The sequence below is a fragment of the Physeter macrocephalus genome, chromosome 6 (genome assembly GCF_002837175.3).
Source record: "Physeter macrocephalus isolate SW-GA chromosome 6, ASM283717v5, whole genome shotgun sequence".
NCBI classification, from domain to species: Eukaryota; Metazoa; Chordata; class Mammalia; order Artiodactyla; family Physeteridae; genus Physeter; species Physeter macrocephalus.
The window spans coordinates 809,750-825,737 of NC_041219.1; the positions used below are offsets into that span (position 1 = coordinate 809,750).

At 38.4% G+C, this 15,988-nt stretch overlaps 1 protein-coding gene across 1 annotated transcript in view; it reads right to left on the reverse strand.

Moving 5' to 3' along the window:
* Positions 1-15,988, reverse strand: part of C6H12orf56 (chromosome 6 C12orf56 homolog) — a 79,889-nt gene that overhangs the window by 8,425 nt on the left and 55,476 nt on the right. The window contains 5 exon segments of the mRNA XM_055085169.1: positions 2,379-2,383; positions 3,059-3,236; positions 6,284-6,358; positions 6,670-6,744; positions 8,828-8,951. Coding sequence (XP_054941144.1) covers positions 2,379-2,383; positions 3,059-3,236; positions 6,284-6,358; positions 6,670-6,744; positions 8,828-8,951 — 457 coding nt within the window.

Consider the following 15,988-nt stretch of genomic DNA (forward strand, 5'->3'; position numbering starts at 1 on the left):
TGCGCTCTCCCGGGGAAGCCGTCCCTGGATCCCGGGACCCCGGCAGCGGCGGGCTGCACAGGCTCCCGGGAGGGGCGGTGTGGAGAGTGACCGGTGCTCGCACACAGGCTTCTTGGTGGTGGCAGCAGCAGCCTTAGCGTCTCGTGCCCGTCTCCTGTGTCCACGCTGATAGCCGCGGCTCGCGCCTGTTTCTGGAGCTCGTTTACATGGCGCGCTTAATCCCCTCTCCTCGCGCACCAGGAAGCAAAGAGGGAAGAAAAGGTCTCTTGCCTCTTTGGCAGCTCCAGACTCTTTCCCGGACTCCCTCCCGGCTAGCCGTGGTGCACTAACCCCTTCAGGCTGTGTTCACGCTGCCAACCCCAATCCTCTCCCTGGGATCCGACGGAAGCCCGAGCCTCAGCTCCCAGCCCCCGCCCTTCCCGGCGGGTGAGCAGACAAGCCTCTCGGGCTGGTTTGTGCTGGTCGGCACTGATCCTCTGCGGGAATCTCTCCGCTTTGCCCTGCGCACCCCTGTTACTGTGCTCTCTTCTGTGGCTCTGAAGCTTCCCCCTCTCCCACCCGCAGTCTCCGCCCGTGAAGGGGCTTCTAGTGTGTGGAAACCTTTCCTCCTTCACCGCTCCCTCCCACTGGCGCAGGTCCCGTCCCTATTCTTTTGTCTCTGTTTATACTTTTTTCTTTTGCCCTACCCAGGTACGTGGGGGTGTTTCTTGCCTTTTGGGAGGTCTGAGGTCTTCTGCCAGCGTTCAGTGGGTGTTCTATAGGAGCAGTTCCACGTGTAGATGTATTTCTGATGTATCTGTGGGGAGGAAGGTGATCTCCGCGTCTTACTCTTCCGCCATCTTCTCTCTTTCCGCTGCTTCTTTGTTATCAATGCATGAATCATTATGCCTGTAAATAAATACAAATTTCTTTTTCATATCTTTTCATTTTTGATGTCTAGTGTTAGTAATATGTGTAACATCTACAGAGTTTTGAATCATATGACAATATTAATGTAGATACTGGTAGACAGACGGTTCATCTTTTAAAGACAATGTAAACTTACTGTATCAATAAATACAGTACAGTACTCTGTATTTTTTCTTCCTTATGATTTTCTTAATATTTTCTTTTCTCTAGCTGACTTCATTGTAAGAATACAGTATATAATACATATAACATACAAAATATGTGTTAATAAACTTTATGTTATCGGAATGGCTTCTGTTCAGCAATAGGCTATTAGTAGTTAAATTTGGGTGGAGTCAAAAGTTATATGTTGATTTTCAACTGCATGGGGGTTGGCGCCCCTAACCACAACATTGTTCAAGGGTCAACTGTATAGCAAACGCCAGGGAAGAGACAAAAGTAAGAAAATCTTTAGCCAGCCTCTCAGATGGCTTAAAAGATTGGTTGTCAACTCTGGATGCACATTAGAATCACCCGGACAGTTCATTTTAAATGTCAATGCCGAGGCGCAACCCCAGACAAACTGAACAGAATTTCTACATGTGACACCTGGGTATCAGTATTTTTTAATAGTCCCTCTACTGATTCTATGCATGGCAGGTTGAAAGTCACTTGTGTAAAAACAAGGATCACAAACCTAAATGCCCACAGATAACATAGTAAGAGGAACGGTAAGAGTAAGGACAGAGAGAGGAGACAGTGGCAAACTAAACAGTGGATGATCTACCTAAGAAGGTAACTGCTTTTGAGCCCTGACCAACTATTGTCATGTAGGCATGTGACACTATTTTTGCCATTGTTCTGATTTTTCAATGTGTATAACTGTTTTTTAAAAATTGGTTTGTGTGATCCATGCTACAACATGGATGAACCTTGAAAACATCATGCTAAGTGAAAGAAGCCAGACACAAAGGCCATATGTTGTATGATTATATTTGTATGAAATGTCTAGAATAGGCAAATCCACAGAGACAGAAAGTAGATTAGTGGTTGCCAGGGCCTGGGGTGTGAACCACTAACCTGTTCATGGGTAACAGGTTTCTTTGAGAGTGATGAAAATGTTCGGCAATTAGATAGGGGTGATGGTTGCACAACATTGTGAAATGTATTAAAAGCCACTGAGTTGCACACTTTAAAATGTTTAAAATGGTGAATTTCATGCTATATGAATTTTACCTCAAAAAAAGTGAGGAAAAAATTGGGTTGCGTGCACCAACTCAGAGTGGGCCCAACAAAACTCTTTTATGGGAACCAGAGTGGAACCTATGGTATAAAACCACATGGAAGAGAAACAGGATCCACAAGTTGGACTGTAACATTTTTTAAAGCAAATCTTTAGGCCATAATATATGCCTCCACATCCTTGTATGTCTCCATCCAAACTGGTAGCAAAGCTATGCCTGCTGCACCCTTTTCATCTTAAGTTAGACATAACCTAGGATTTTTTTCCTTGATAGGTGCTAATGCAGGGCTGTATGGCTAAGTGCATTTGGCTTTGGCAGCCTATAAATAGAAGTAGGAACACCTGAGGTGCAGAACAAGCTGACTAATGAAACAAAGGCTTGCTAATGTTTCTTACTATTTTGCTATGGAGAGTAGGAGGGGGGTAAATGAAACAAACAAAAAAACCCCTAATAACTGCATTCATAGTTCCTCCTTTATCAATTGTTTTTCTTTCTCAGTGACTCAGTTAATTCACAACCCATAATATATCATCTCCTTTAGTAGGGTTGGTTACTTTCCATTACTCACAGCATGCTAAAATCATTAACATGATTCTGTGAGATGCTGCTTGAAATCAAGACAATGAGGGAGAAACAGTTCTTCAGAGAGAGCTTTGATGAAAAGATTAGTGAACTAGTCTTTTCTGGCCTGGGAATGTGCTTCAAGTGGCAATGGTTCTTAGAGCGCCACCCGCCTGCTCCCCCCACCAAATCCTACCTTACCACAGTAAGGTAACTATTTTATCAAAGTAAAATATTATTAAAAACAAAAATTAGAATTTCCCTTTGTCACTTAATCTTCTAAATATTGGGCAGTGTTGTAGTTTTGCATGAAAATCAGAAATGAGTAGATTTTACTGCAGATAAGATTCCGACTTTTTCTTAACTGAATTCTTCTCTGTAGTCATTCCTCATATACTCAGCTAAAGTCTTGCTGTACTGCAGGCAGCTCTTGAGGATGTAAAACTGCTGGTATAACAGAACTGCTTGGCCAGGACTTAGCAGCTGAAATGAAGCTGAAAGCCCCTTCACCACTCGTTTCACAATTCTGGCCACAAAAGTAATCTAGACAAGGAAAATGCAGTTACATGTAGGCTGCATGCCACCTGTAAGAGCACCTACTTCAGCTGGAATCTCAACTATAAATCTAGGCTGAGGTCCTCACCACCCTTGCACCAATGCCCTTGCATTGTGCTATTTCTTATTGAAATGGTACTCAGAGAGCACCAGACCATAGACCAATTGGGTTTACGAATTGCCCCCCTACAAACAGGATCAGAACTAGTACTGACTGTCAAAGAAGTTTGGCTCCAAAGTGGAAGGAGAGCATTGGAAGTATAAATTTAGGCTACTGTAAAAAAACAGAAAGGAGGGCTTCCCTGGTGGCGCAGTGGTTGAGAGTCTGCCTGCCGATGCAGGGGACACGGGTTCGAGCCACGGTCCGGGAAGATCCCACATGCCGCGGAGCGGCTGGGCCCGTGAGCCATGGCCTCTGAGCCTGCACGTCCGGAGCCTGTGCTCCGCAACGGGAGAGACCACAACAGTGAGAGGCCCGCGTACCGTAAAAAACAACAACAACAACAACACAACAACAAAAAAAAAAAACACAGAAAGGAAAACTAGTGCTCTTTCAGGCTCTAATAAGCAGGTCATTCTGGATGCCCCTTAAATTAGTACCAATAAATGTGGTCTTTTCTATTGCTGTTGCTACAGACCATTCCTAAGTAGGGCAGGTGATTTGAAGTGAGGTTTCCCCAATTCAGATCCATTTACACATATTGACTAGGTATTGTGTCAGGCAAACGCAGATTGAGGTCAGAGAGTCTGGAGCAGGGAAACAAAGCAATGGCCATATGGGGAATAAATTTTTAATTTCTTTAGCATCTTGCTCCGACCAAGTAAGAGAATCAGCCAGCGCTGACCGGGATGGTGTATTCAAGGATCCCAACAGGTTCCTTGCTTGCAAATTTCGCTCAAATGGTCTGTTTCTATCCAAACTCTTTAGAAATGGGTTAATACCAAAGCTTTAAACAGTGTTGGTCCTTTTGCCATCTTTCATCCTGACATGCTTTATGGTCACAGTCTGGGCTCATAAGCAACTCAGTTCCTTTGGTGAACCAACCCTAGAGGTTGATAAGGAAACTTTCCTGTTGCTTGTAGTTTTTAGGACCACGTCTGGAACCACCGCACAGAAAAAGGAAGGGTTTTGCATCTTGCACATAAGAGCTTCTGGGCTGGGAATGACTATAACTTTACAACACTCTGAAGTGGGCCTGAGCTTGGTTGGGGTCTATGTGCTGCTAAAGGAGCCAAGTTCTTGGGTTCAGTCTCTGTATAAGGTAATTGGCTGTACTACTGACAAGTATACCCTCTGCTTCCAGCCAACTTTTTGGAAACATATGTCACAGAGATCTGGCAAGAGAATCTAGATTCCCTAGGACAGACTTGACATCACTCTAGAAAAATACCTCAAAGCAGAAAACCACTGATGGTCAAGAGAGGCATCTTCATATATGGAAAGAGAACATAATACCACATGTCAAATCCTCCACTAGCAACGAAAATTTAGTTTGGGTTACTACCTTTTGAAAAGATTTCCATTTAAATCTATGTTGATTGAATAGACAAATACATGAATGAATAAAGGGAAAGTAAGTGTGGGGACATGAAAAGAGATTAGGGGATAAAGCCTTTATTAGAATTAATTCAGCAGATATTTTATTTAGCATCTATTGTGTGCCTAGCACAACAGACATAGCTCCTACCCTTACGGCACCTGGAGTCTGTTTGGGGAGAAAGACATTGTATCAATCATGATAGACTAAGTTATGCTGTGGTAACAAATCTCACAAAATGTCTGTGCTTTGCTTAATACAACAAAGGTTTATTTTTTGTTCACACTGTATGCCCCTTAAGGGTCAGTAGGGGGTTCTGCTCATTGTAGTCACTCAGGACCATATGGAGTGTTGCCAGTCACCATGCCAGAAGGAAAAAAGAAGGCAGGGAAGCATGCACTGGCTCCTAAACCTTTGTGCAAGAAGTGACGTAGGTTGCTTCTCAGATTCCATTGGCCAAAGCAAAAACAGAGAGCCACCTAATTTCAAGTGGGGAAGGATGTACGCTCCTACTACGTGCCTGGAAGGCGAGAGAGCCAGACTATGTGTGGACACTAATGGCTACCACAAGAAAGAACCAAATAATAACACAAACACATGTGACTGCAACAGTGACAAGTCCTATGAAGAAAAGGAAGAAGACGCCATGCTATGATTGTGTGCCCATAATGGGGGAATCTTACCTAGTCAGAGGTGAGAGAAGCATCCCCCCCAACGCTGCACTAGGAAGGGGCACTGAGGCCTGAAGGACAAGTAGGAGTTAACTAAGTGGAAAAGGGAGGGGAAAGCATTTGAGGAGGGCAGACCGAGGGAATGGTAAAGATCCTGTGACGGAGTTGGGGGTGTTGGGGGTGAGCAGTGGGTATGAGACCGACATGGAAAAGTGAGGCAACTGATGAGGCTGATAGGGTCATAATATGTACAGCCTTGTTGGCCAATTAAGAAGTTTAGTCTTTGTCATATCTTTCTTTATTACGAGAGATTTAAAGCAAGGGATGACATAATCAGATTTTTATTTTGAATAGGTTCCTGTGACTGTAGTCCGGTGGGAAGATAGGACAGACCATGTAGATGCAATTATAGTGTCAAGGAGAGAGATGGTGATATTACAGACCAGGATGGTGGCTACCAGGACAGAGTGGCCAGAGTATTAAAAGTGTTATATTCATACTTGCCAACTCACACTCAGTGTTTAAGATAAATGTTCATTCTTTTCACTTAATTATACAGCCAGTATTTTAATATTCTGTTTTCTACATATATCTTAGGCTTTTCATTAAATAAAGATCACATTTAAGTGTCATTTCAGTACCTTAAACATTCAGGCCCCAAATATAAAAACATTTTATTTTGGTTAATAAAATAATCAAATTTACATTTTCTTCTGTTTTATAAACTTGACTACTTCCAGAGAAATTTTGTTTTGTTAATTAAGCACAAGAGCATCTGTTTCATTAGCCTTGAGTGATAGTTTTGTTTCTGCTTCTAGGTACTTACTATGGGAGGACAACTTTGTAGAAAGGACATCATCCAGCTAATAGCAAACTTTGATGACCCCAATCCAAGATTTCCCTAAAAGATTCAAGGAAATAAACAAGTTATATTCATGAAGTTCAAGTTGTAAAAAGATATCCAGAAAGATATTCATTCTCAAATTTTATCCTGATTAATCAACCTTTAAAATCAGTATTTAGGAAAATAAGCTAGATGAACACTTAAGAGCAAAAGGAGTACTATCATTTAAATCAACCAATTTTGGAGATTATCTCTAATACAAACATTTTTAAGGTATATTATTAATCATATAATATATATATCATATGATAGTCATGACATATATAATAATCACACAATACAGTATGTATAATAAAAACGTATTGTACCTGCTGAAAGACAAGAAGTATCTCATATAAAAGTGCTGTAGCTGTATCTGTATATTCCAGGATAAGCTTCTGTAACTAGAATTTTAAATAGTAATCAATGCAATACCGTTGGCAGAGCCAGAAAATGATCATTTCTCCTGGTTCTCTTTAAGTATTTATAAAAGAATTTATGATCAACAAAAAATATTAGTGTGGTTAATTTTCTTGTTCTGTTTGATTCAGTCATTCTCAAAAAAGTGGCTCCATAAAATGAGTGCACATTTAATAATGGCTAAGAAAGTGGGTCAGGGAAAGAAGATAACAAGGTCCTACAGAATACTAACACAAAAAAAATTGCACACTTGATTTGCAAAATTATTCAGATCAGCAACCCTGCTTCCTTTCAAGAATGTAGAAATATGCTCCCCAGAATTAAAGTGGGAGATTCTCCGGGGAATTTAGTCTTATGCCCAACTTGAAGGATATCTCCTTCTGTGGTATGGGTAAATATAGGGTTAGAGACGTTTTGTTGCTGTTGTTCTCAAGAAATCCAAACAGTTGGTGAAGCTGTCTTCTAGCCCATAGGCCACTTGGTGCGTGAGAAAGAACTGTCTGTAGGCATGCTATAGGCCAATACATTTTCCCTGACAGTATTCTTTGCAAGGAAGAGCTCTATTTTGAAATCTCCCACTCTATTAGACTTTGGAACCAGAATTTATATGATTTGCTCATGGCTTCACTAATAGCCCAGGTGCAAAAGATCAGCAGATCCAAAAACAGGAAAAATTCAGACCTATCTATACTGCCCACTAAATATTTTTGTATGGAAATATCAAAGGCAAATCAAATGAACTAATCCAAAACCAAGCTCATTATTTCCCCTTTAAACCTAATCTTCTTGTTGTAATTCTTATCTGTCACCCAGGCCAGAATCTAGAAGTCATCTAATCTTAACTCTTTATTTTCCCATCAACTTATCAACTCAGTTTCCTAAAAACTTCTGGAATCTTTCCTCTTCACAACTACTATCCTTTTTTTCATTTATTTATTCAACAAACATGCATCTGACACTGTACTAGTTGGAGTACTATACTGTACTAATGGAGAGTAACAAGAGACATGGTTCCTGCCCTCATGGAATATACAGTCTAGTGGGGAACAGACATCAGTCTAATAATCACATAAATTGCATAGTTACAAACTGAGACAAGGGCTATGAAAGAAAACCACAGGTAGGTAGGAGAGCTCTAAAAAGAAAGCCTAGTTTTGTTTAGGGGTCAAGGAAGGCTTCCTTCTGGCCCGTATCATCCCTCACCTGGACTACAGCACTAGCTTCTTAACACCTCTGCCTGTCAGTCTTGCTTCCATCCTCCTCTTTCATCCCTAATTCCCTCACTCCACTGTTGATATTGGTATCATAGACGCTCTGTATACAGTCTGCTATAACACATTGACTAACATCTGTCTATCCAACTCGACTCTAAACTAATGAGGGCAGAGACTGTGTCTATTTTGCTTCTCGTTTGGACCCCACTGCCTAGCACACTGTTTAGCTCATAACAGATGCTCAATAAATATTTATTGAATGAATGAGTGAATTTAAGAGTTTTCTAAAACATAACTGATTGTATGTTCAACAACTATGAAATCATGTCCCATCCTTTAAAGAAATTCTGTGTTGGCCTACTCAAAATAAACTAATAATAACCTGATTTATTCTCTCAGAATAAGTGCATTATAGGCACTTTGATATCTCTAATGCTTTAGTAAAACTTTAGAAAAATAAGTAACTCTAAGCTTGCACTACTTAGATAGGTAAGGAAATGGTAAACTAAGGCAAGAACGTTAATCCTAAAATCTCTAAGACAGTGCTTTTTTACCCATTAGACCCTTGCTGTGGAATTATATATGTAAATATTTTATATAGAAACAAATATAAACAGATTTATCTAATGTATAAAGAATACTAATTATTTTTCTTAGTATGCATACTTTAAAACACATAAAATGGATATAATAGTAATACTGACAGAATAGCTATCTAAATTTTGAGGTTAATAACAACATATTTACTCTTTGATTTAATTATCTTTCTATACTCTATGATGTCATGGTCCACATAGAAGAACCCAGGACCCCTATATATTGTAGTTAGTCTATTCCAAAATTCTCATCTCACCTCAGCATCAAAAGATATCTCAACTAAAGCTGAATCAGCCACCAACTGGATGTCAAACACAGGACAAGATTTTGAAATCTGAGGCTCACTAATTAAAATTACCAAGAGGTTAAATAGTGTTCCCCTGAAAAAAAAATCAAGGCAATTAATGAGAAAAGTTAAAAAAAAAAATAACAGTGACACTAAGTTTGCAGAAACTGTGTGTAATTATACTTACAAGTATGAAGCATTGCAGACCATTCTTTTTTTTTTAATTGAGGTATAGTTGATTTACAATATTTTTTTTTTTTTTGGCGTTACACGGGCCTCTCACTGCTGTGGCCTCTCCTGTTGCAGAGCACAGGCTCCGGACACGCACGCTCAGTGGCCATGGCTCATGGGCCTAGCCGCTCCGCGGCATGTGGGATCTTCCCGGACCGGGGCACGAACCCGCGTCCCCTGCATCGGCAGGCAGACTCTCAACCACTGAGCCACCAGGGAAGCCCTACAATATTATATTTGTTTCAGGTATACAATATAGTGATTCAAAAATGTTATAGATTATACTCCATTTATAGTTATTATAAAATATTGGCTGTATTCCCCGTTTTGTACAATATATCCTTATAGCTTATTTATTTTTATACGTAGTAGTTTGCCCTCTTAATTCCCTATGTCTGTCTTGCCCCTTCCCCCTTCCCTCTGCCCACTGGTAAGCACTAGTTTGTTCTCTATATCTGTGAGTCTGTTTCTTTTTTGTCAGATTCATTAGTTTTATTTTTTAGATTCCACATATAAGTGATATCATACAGTGTTTGTCTTTCACTGTTTGACTTATTTTACTAAGCGTAACACCCTCCAGGTCCATTCATGTTGTTGCAAACAGCAAAATTTTATTCTTTTTTAGAGCTGAGTACTATTCCATTGTGTGTGTATTTATATATGTATATATATATATACACACACACACTACATCTTCTTTATCCATTCATCTGTTAATGGACACTAAGGTTGCATCCATATTTTGGCAATTATAAATAACGCTGCTATGAACATTGGAGTGCATGTATCTTTTCGAATTAGTGTTTCTCATTTTCTTTAGATATATACCCAGGAGTGGAACTGCTGGATCATATGGTAATTCTATTTTTAATTTTTTGAGAAACTTCCATACTGTTTTCCATAGTGGCTGCACCAATTTACATTCCCACCAACAGTGTACAAGAGTTCCCTTTTTTCCACATGCTCACCAACATTTGTATTTGGGTCTTTTTGATGATAGTCATTCTGGCAGATGTGAGGTGCTATCTCATTGTGGTTTTGATTTGCATTTCTCTGATGACTAGTGATGTCGAGTATCCTTTCATGTGCCTGTTTGCCATCTGTATGTCTTCTTCGAATAAATGTCTTTTCAGGTCTTCTGCCCATTTTTTAATCGGGTTGTTTGGGGGTTTTTTTGCATTGAGTTGTATGAGTTGTTATATATTTTGGATATTAGTCTTTTATCAGTCATATCATTTGCAAATATTTTCTCCCATTCAGTAGGTTGTCTTTTCGTCTTGTCAATGGTTTCCTTTGCTGTGCAAAAGCTTTTAAGTTTAATTAGATCCCATTTGTTCATTTTTGCTTTTGTTTCCTTTGCCTTAGGAGACAGATCCAAAACAGCATTGCTACAATTCATATCAAAGAGTGTTCTGCCTATGTTTTCTTCTAGGAGTTTCATGGTTTATGGTCTTATATTTAGGTCTCTAATCCATTTTGAGTTTATTTTTGTATATGGTATGAGAAAATGTTCTAATTTAATTCTTTTACATGTAGCTGTCCAGTTTTCCCAGCACCACTTACTGAAGAGGCTGTCTTTTCTCCATTGTATATTCTTGCATCCTTTGTTGTAGATTAATTGACCATAAGTGCATGGGTTTATTTCTGAGCTCTCTATTCTGTTCCATTGATCTATGTGTCTGTTTTCATGCCAGTACCATATTGTTTTGATTATTGTAGCTTTGTAGTATAGTCTGAAGTCAGGGAGCATGATACCTCTAGCTGTTTTTTCTCAAGATTGTTTTGGCTATTTGGGGTCTTTTGTGTTTCCGTACAAGTTTTTAAATTGTTTGCTCTAGTTCTGTGAAAAATGCCATTGGTATTTTGATAGGGATTTTATTGAATCTGTAGATTGCCTTGGGTAATATGGTCATTTTAACAATATTAATTCTTCCAATCCACGAACACAGTATATCTTTCCATCTGTTTGCATCATCTTCAATTTCTTTCATCAGTGTCTTACAGTTTTCTGAAGTAGGTTTTACCTCAGAAAACTATAAGGTAGGTTTACCTCCCTTAGGTAGGTTTATTCCTCCTTAGGTAAGTTTATTCTTAGGTATTTTATCTTCTTGAGGCGATTGTAAATGAGATTGTTTTGTTTTGTTTTTTATGAAGTGGTAATTCATCATGGTTTGTTAAATTGATGTATAGTTGATGTACAATATTATATAAGTTACAGGTGTACAGTATACTGATTCACAATTTTTAAAGGTTCTACTCCATTTATACTTATTATAAAATATTGGCCATATTCCCCATCTTGTATAATATATCCTTGTAGCTTATTTTATACATAATAGTTTGTACCTCTTAATCCCTACCCCTATATTGCCCCTCCCAGGATTGTTTTCTTAATTTCTTTGTGATAGTTCATTGTTAGTGTATAGAAATGCAACAGATTTCTGTGTATTAATTTTGAATCCTGCAACTTTACCAAATTCATTGATGAGCTCTAGTAGTTTTTAGTGGCTATTGCAGATCATTCTTGACTGAACTTTTGTATTCCTAGACATGCAGACAAATGTCTAGTGATAAAACATTTAAGTGAAAATATAATTTCTTGGTCTTTTGGTTCAGAAAAAATATAGTTCTAGAAGTTCACTTAGCTTGGAAAGCTTAGGGAATCTGGATTTAAGGGAAATTTGAGTGATTTAAATTATATCAGTATTTCCCAAAGGGCTTTTTATGGATTACTAATTCCAGGCAATATTATAGTCAAAATAGGTTCTGTGGTCAAAGGAAGTATGGGAAGTACTTGGGTAAGCCAAGTTCACTGGATAGCTTTACTACAGGACTTCTCAGAGATTTTATATCTGTTTATCTCTGGGACAAAGAAACAGTATGAAGCATTTCTTAAAACGCTTATCTCTTAAGTTTTTTGACTCGAGAAACCTTTTTTTAACAAGGCATTTCAGAGGTTTACTGTTCCACTAAAGATCACTAGCTATTAGTGAATAAAATTAGTATTAAACTTGAAGTCTTTTGATTTCAAACAAAAATGTGGATTGTTAGTACAGTCCACTAACGTACACTAATAACTCACTTAAATGTTACTATATATTTGAATAATATATCATAGTATTTGAAAATAAAAAGGCACACACACAAAAAAATCACAATTCAAAACGTGCATACTGAGAACCTGGGTTAGTAACCTTATTTTCATATGTATAGTACAACCCGTGTATGGTTGAAAAGGAGCTGAAGGCAGACCACTGAAAATATCAGTTGCCTAATTGAAGTCAGTATCAGAGTAGCTTTGACAGATAGGAGCAATAAAAGAATTTACATATAGGACTGTATAAAAATTCTCTAAAACCTTAAGCATTCCTTTCATAATGGAATAAAGAAGAATATAAACAGTCCTTGTTTAGTAATATTTGAGGCTTCCTAATCTTTTTACAATCATTTAAATCATTACCGTGATTAGAAGTTTACCAAAATTCTACTAGAAATATAACTCCCCTCGTTTCTCCAACTCAAAAAACAAGTCTCGGACTTCCCTGGTGGTGCAGTGGTTAAGAATCCGCCTGCCAATGCAGGGGACACGGGTTCGAGCCCTGGTCTGGGAAGATCCCACATGCCGCAGAGCAACTAAGCCCGTGCGCCACAACTACTGAGCCTGCACTCTAGAGTCCGTGAGCCACAAGTACTGAAGCCCACGTGCCACAACTAATGAAGCCCACGTGCCTAGAGCCTGTGCTTTGCAACAAGAGAAGCCACCGCAATGAGAGGCCTGCGCACTGCAAGGAAGAGTAGCCCCCACTCGCCACAACTAGAAAAAAGAAAGCCCGCGTGCAGCAACAAAGACCCAACGCAGCCAAAAATAACTAACTAACTAAATTAATTAATTAAATTAAAAAAAAACAAGTCTAGTTCTCATATCTGCAAAAGAAGTTAGAACATTGTCATTTAGCACATCACTCAAAAAAGCAGGATATGTCCTACAGGATATTTGCTAATGGTTTATTCAGGCTGTTTTTTAAAACAGCCAGTCTATTTTCAGAAGACACTTCCAAAATCAACAAAGCACTCCATTTAGAAGCTTTTCCTGATATTAAGTTTGAATTGACATTCCATTCACTGTTATATTTAATTATAGTCCTTTATTTTCAGCAACAGCTTCATTTCAAAGTATCATATATCCTAGGCTACGGGAAGGAACTCTCAAATTCTGAGTCACTTGCTGTGGTAATACATGAATTCAACCATAAGGATACTGAAAAAAAAGAAAGGATTATGACATATTTCAAGAATACAATGAAGTGGGTTGAACAAATAAAATTTCTACTTATGAAAAAAATACAGAGAAAAATGCTGAAATGAATAAGTGCTTTTTTATTTGCTCAAATGGAATTTAATTTGAAATCTATCCCTTCTGCCAACTCAATTTAAAATCCATTAAGCCAATAATAGATAAAAGAATTTTAATCTAAAATGGTAGTTTCATCCTGACTTATTATAATAGACTTATTATAGGGTTGACATCACACCCTTAAAAATGGTACCAACAGTTTGATACTTTCATTGTTTAGATTGTTATTATTTCTAATGTAAGAATTTTTAATGTATTAAAGTATCTTAAAATACAGACTTTGAAGGGCAAACTCATGGTCTCATAAGTCATCTTATGTTATTGTGGTAGGTAGAATTTTAATATGGCTTCCAAGATTTTCATCCCATGGTATATACACTATATGATCCCTTCCCCTAAAGTATGGTCAGGACTTGTGAATCTATTAGGCTATCACTCTTGTCATTATGTTATGTTAGATGAGAAAGGTGAAGAGATTTTGCGAATATAATTAAGATCCCCAATTAGCTGACTTTTGAGTTAATCAAAGAGAGATTATCCTGAGTCGGCCGATCTAATGAGGCAAGCCCTTTAAAGGAGAGTTTAGGCCTTTCCTGAGCTCAGAGATATTCCTGCCAAGAAGGAAGCTGTCATGAGTTTTACAGCTATAAGGAAATTAATTCCACTAACAACTACCCAAATGAGATTGAAAGAGGGCCCCAAGCCTCGGATTAGACTGCAGCCCCAGCCAACACCTTGAATGAAGCCTTATGAGACCCTGAGCAGAGGATCCAGCTAAGCTGTGCCCAAATTTCCTGATCTACAGAAACTGTGACATAATAAGTGTATGTTGTTTGAAGCCACTAAGTTTGTGGTAATTTGTTACATGGCAATAGAAGATTATTAGTTGTATTAAACATTTATGGTGGTAGTTAATGGTATAGGTAACATGATTTGACCCCTATGAATATCAAAATTGACTGAAAAGTTAGTGTTACAACCAGACTCTACTATAGCAATATAATATATATATCAAAGGACATGAAAAGAATTAGACATATCAGGAAAGAGGCTTGATGTAGTAGGGCTGATGTGGTTGAACCAAGTTAAGACAGAACAATTAAAATGCAACACTTTACAACAGAGATTGGTAAGAATGATTTTCTCCATCTTGGATAAAGAAACATAGGGACCAAAAGGTGGACAAAAAGGGTAACATAACTTAGCAATACTTCCAGTGTGGGAGAAGATGTAAATATCATTCATAATTTTGAATCTCTCTCTTGGAGATTGGGAAAATGACAGTACCATCAACTGCATAAAGAAGTATGCAGAGAAAATAACAGAGTATATTTTCCTTGTAGGCTGTAAAGCAGGGGTCAACAAACTATGGCCTGCAGTCCAAATAGCCTAGAACCTGTTTTTGTAAATAAAGCTTTAATGGAACACAGCTGTGCCCATTCCTTTGCAAATTGTCTTTGGGTGCTTTTGTGACAATGGCAGCATTAAGTAGTTTCAACAGAGACTATATGGCCTGAAAAGCCAAAAAAATTTAATATATGGCCTTTTTTTTTTTTAATTTTTGGCTGTATTTGGTCTCTGTTGCTGTGTGCGGGCTTTCTCTAGTTGTGGCGAGCGGGGGCTACTCTTTTTTTTTTTAATTTAATTTAATTTATTTTTTATACAGCAAGTTCTTATTAGTTATATATTTTATACATATTAGTGTATGTATGTCAATCCCAATGTCCCAATTTATTCCACAGCCACCACCTTCCCCAACACTTTCCCCTTTGGTATCCATACGTTTGTTCTCTACATCTGTGTCTCTATTTCTGCCCTGCAAACCAGTTCATGTGTACCATTTTTCTAGGTTCCACATATATGTGTTAATATACAATATTTGTTTTTCTCTTTCTGATTTACTTCACTCTGTATCCATCCACGTCTCTACAAATGACCCAATTTCATTTCTTTTTATGGCCGAGTACTATTCCATTGTATATATGTACCACATCTTCTTTATCCATTCATCTGTCGATGGGCATTTAGGTTGCTTCCATGACCTGGCTAAGGTAAATAGTGCTGCAATGAACATTGGGGTGCATGTATCTTTTGGAATTATGGATTTCTCTGGGCATATGCCCAGTAGTGGGATTACATGCACCCAATGAACATTGGGGTGCGTGTATCTTTTGGAATTATGGATTTCTCTGGGCATATGCCCAGTAGTGGGATTGCTGGGTCATATGGTAGTTCTATTTTTAGTTTTTTAAGGAACCTCCATACTGTCCTCCATAGTGGCTGTATCAATTTACATTCCCACCAACGGTACAAGAGCATACCCTTTTCTCCACACCCTCTCCAGCATTTATTGTTTCTAGAGTTTTTGATGATGGCCATTCTGACCGGTGTGAGATGATATCTCATTGTAGTTTTGATTTGCATTTCTCTAATGATTAATGATGTTGAGCATTCTTTCATGTGTTTGTTGGCAATCTGTATATCTTCTTTGGAGAAATGTCTATTTAGGTCTTCTGCCCATTTTTGGATTGGGTTGTTTGGTTTTT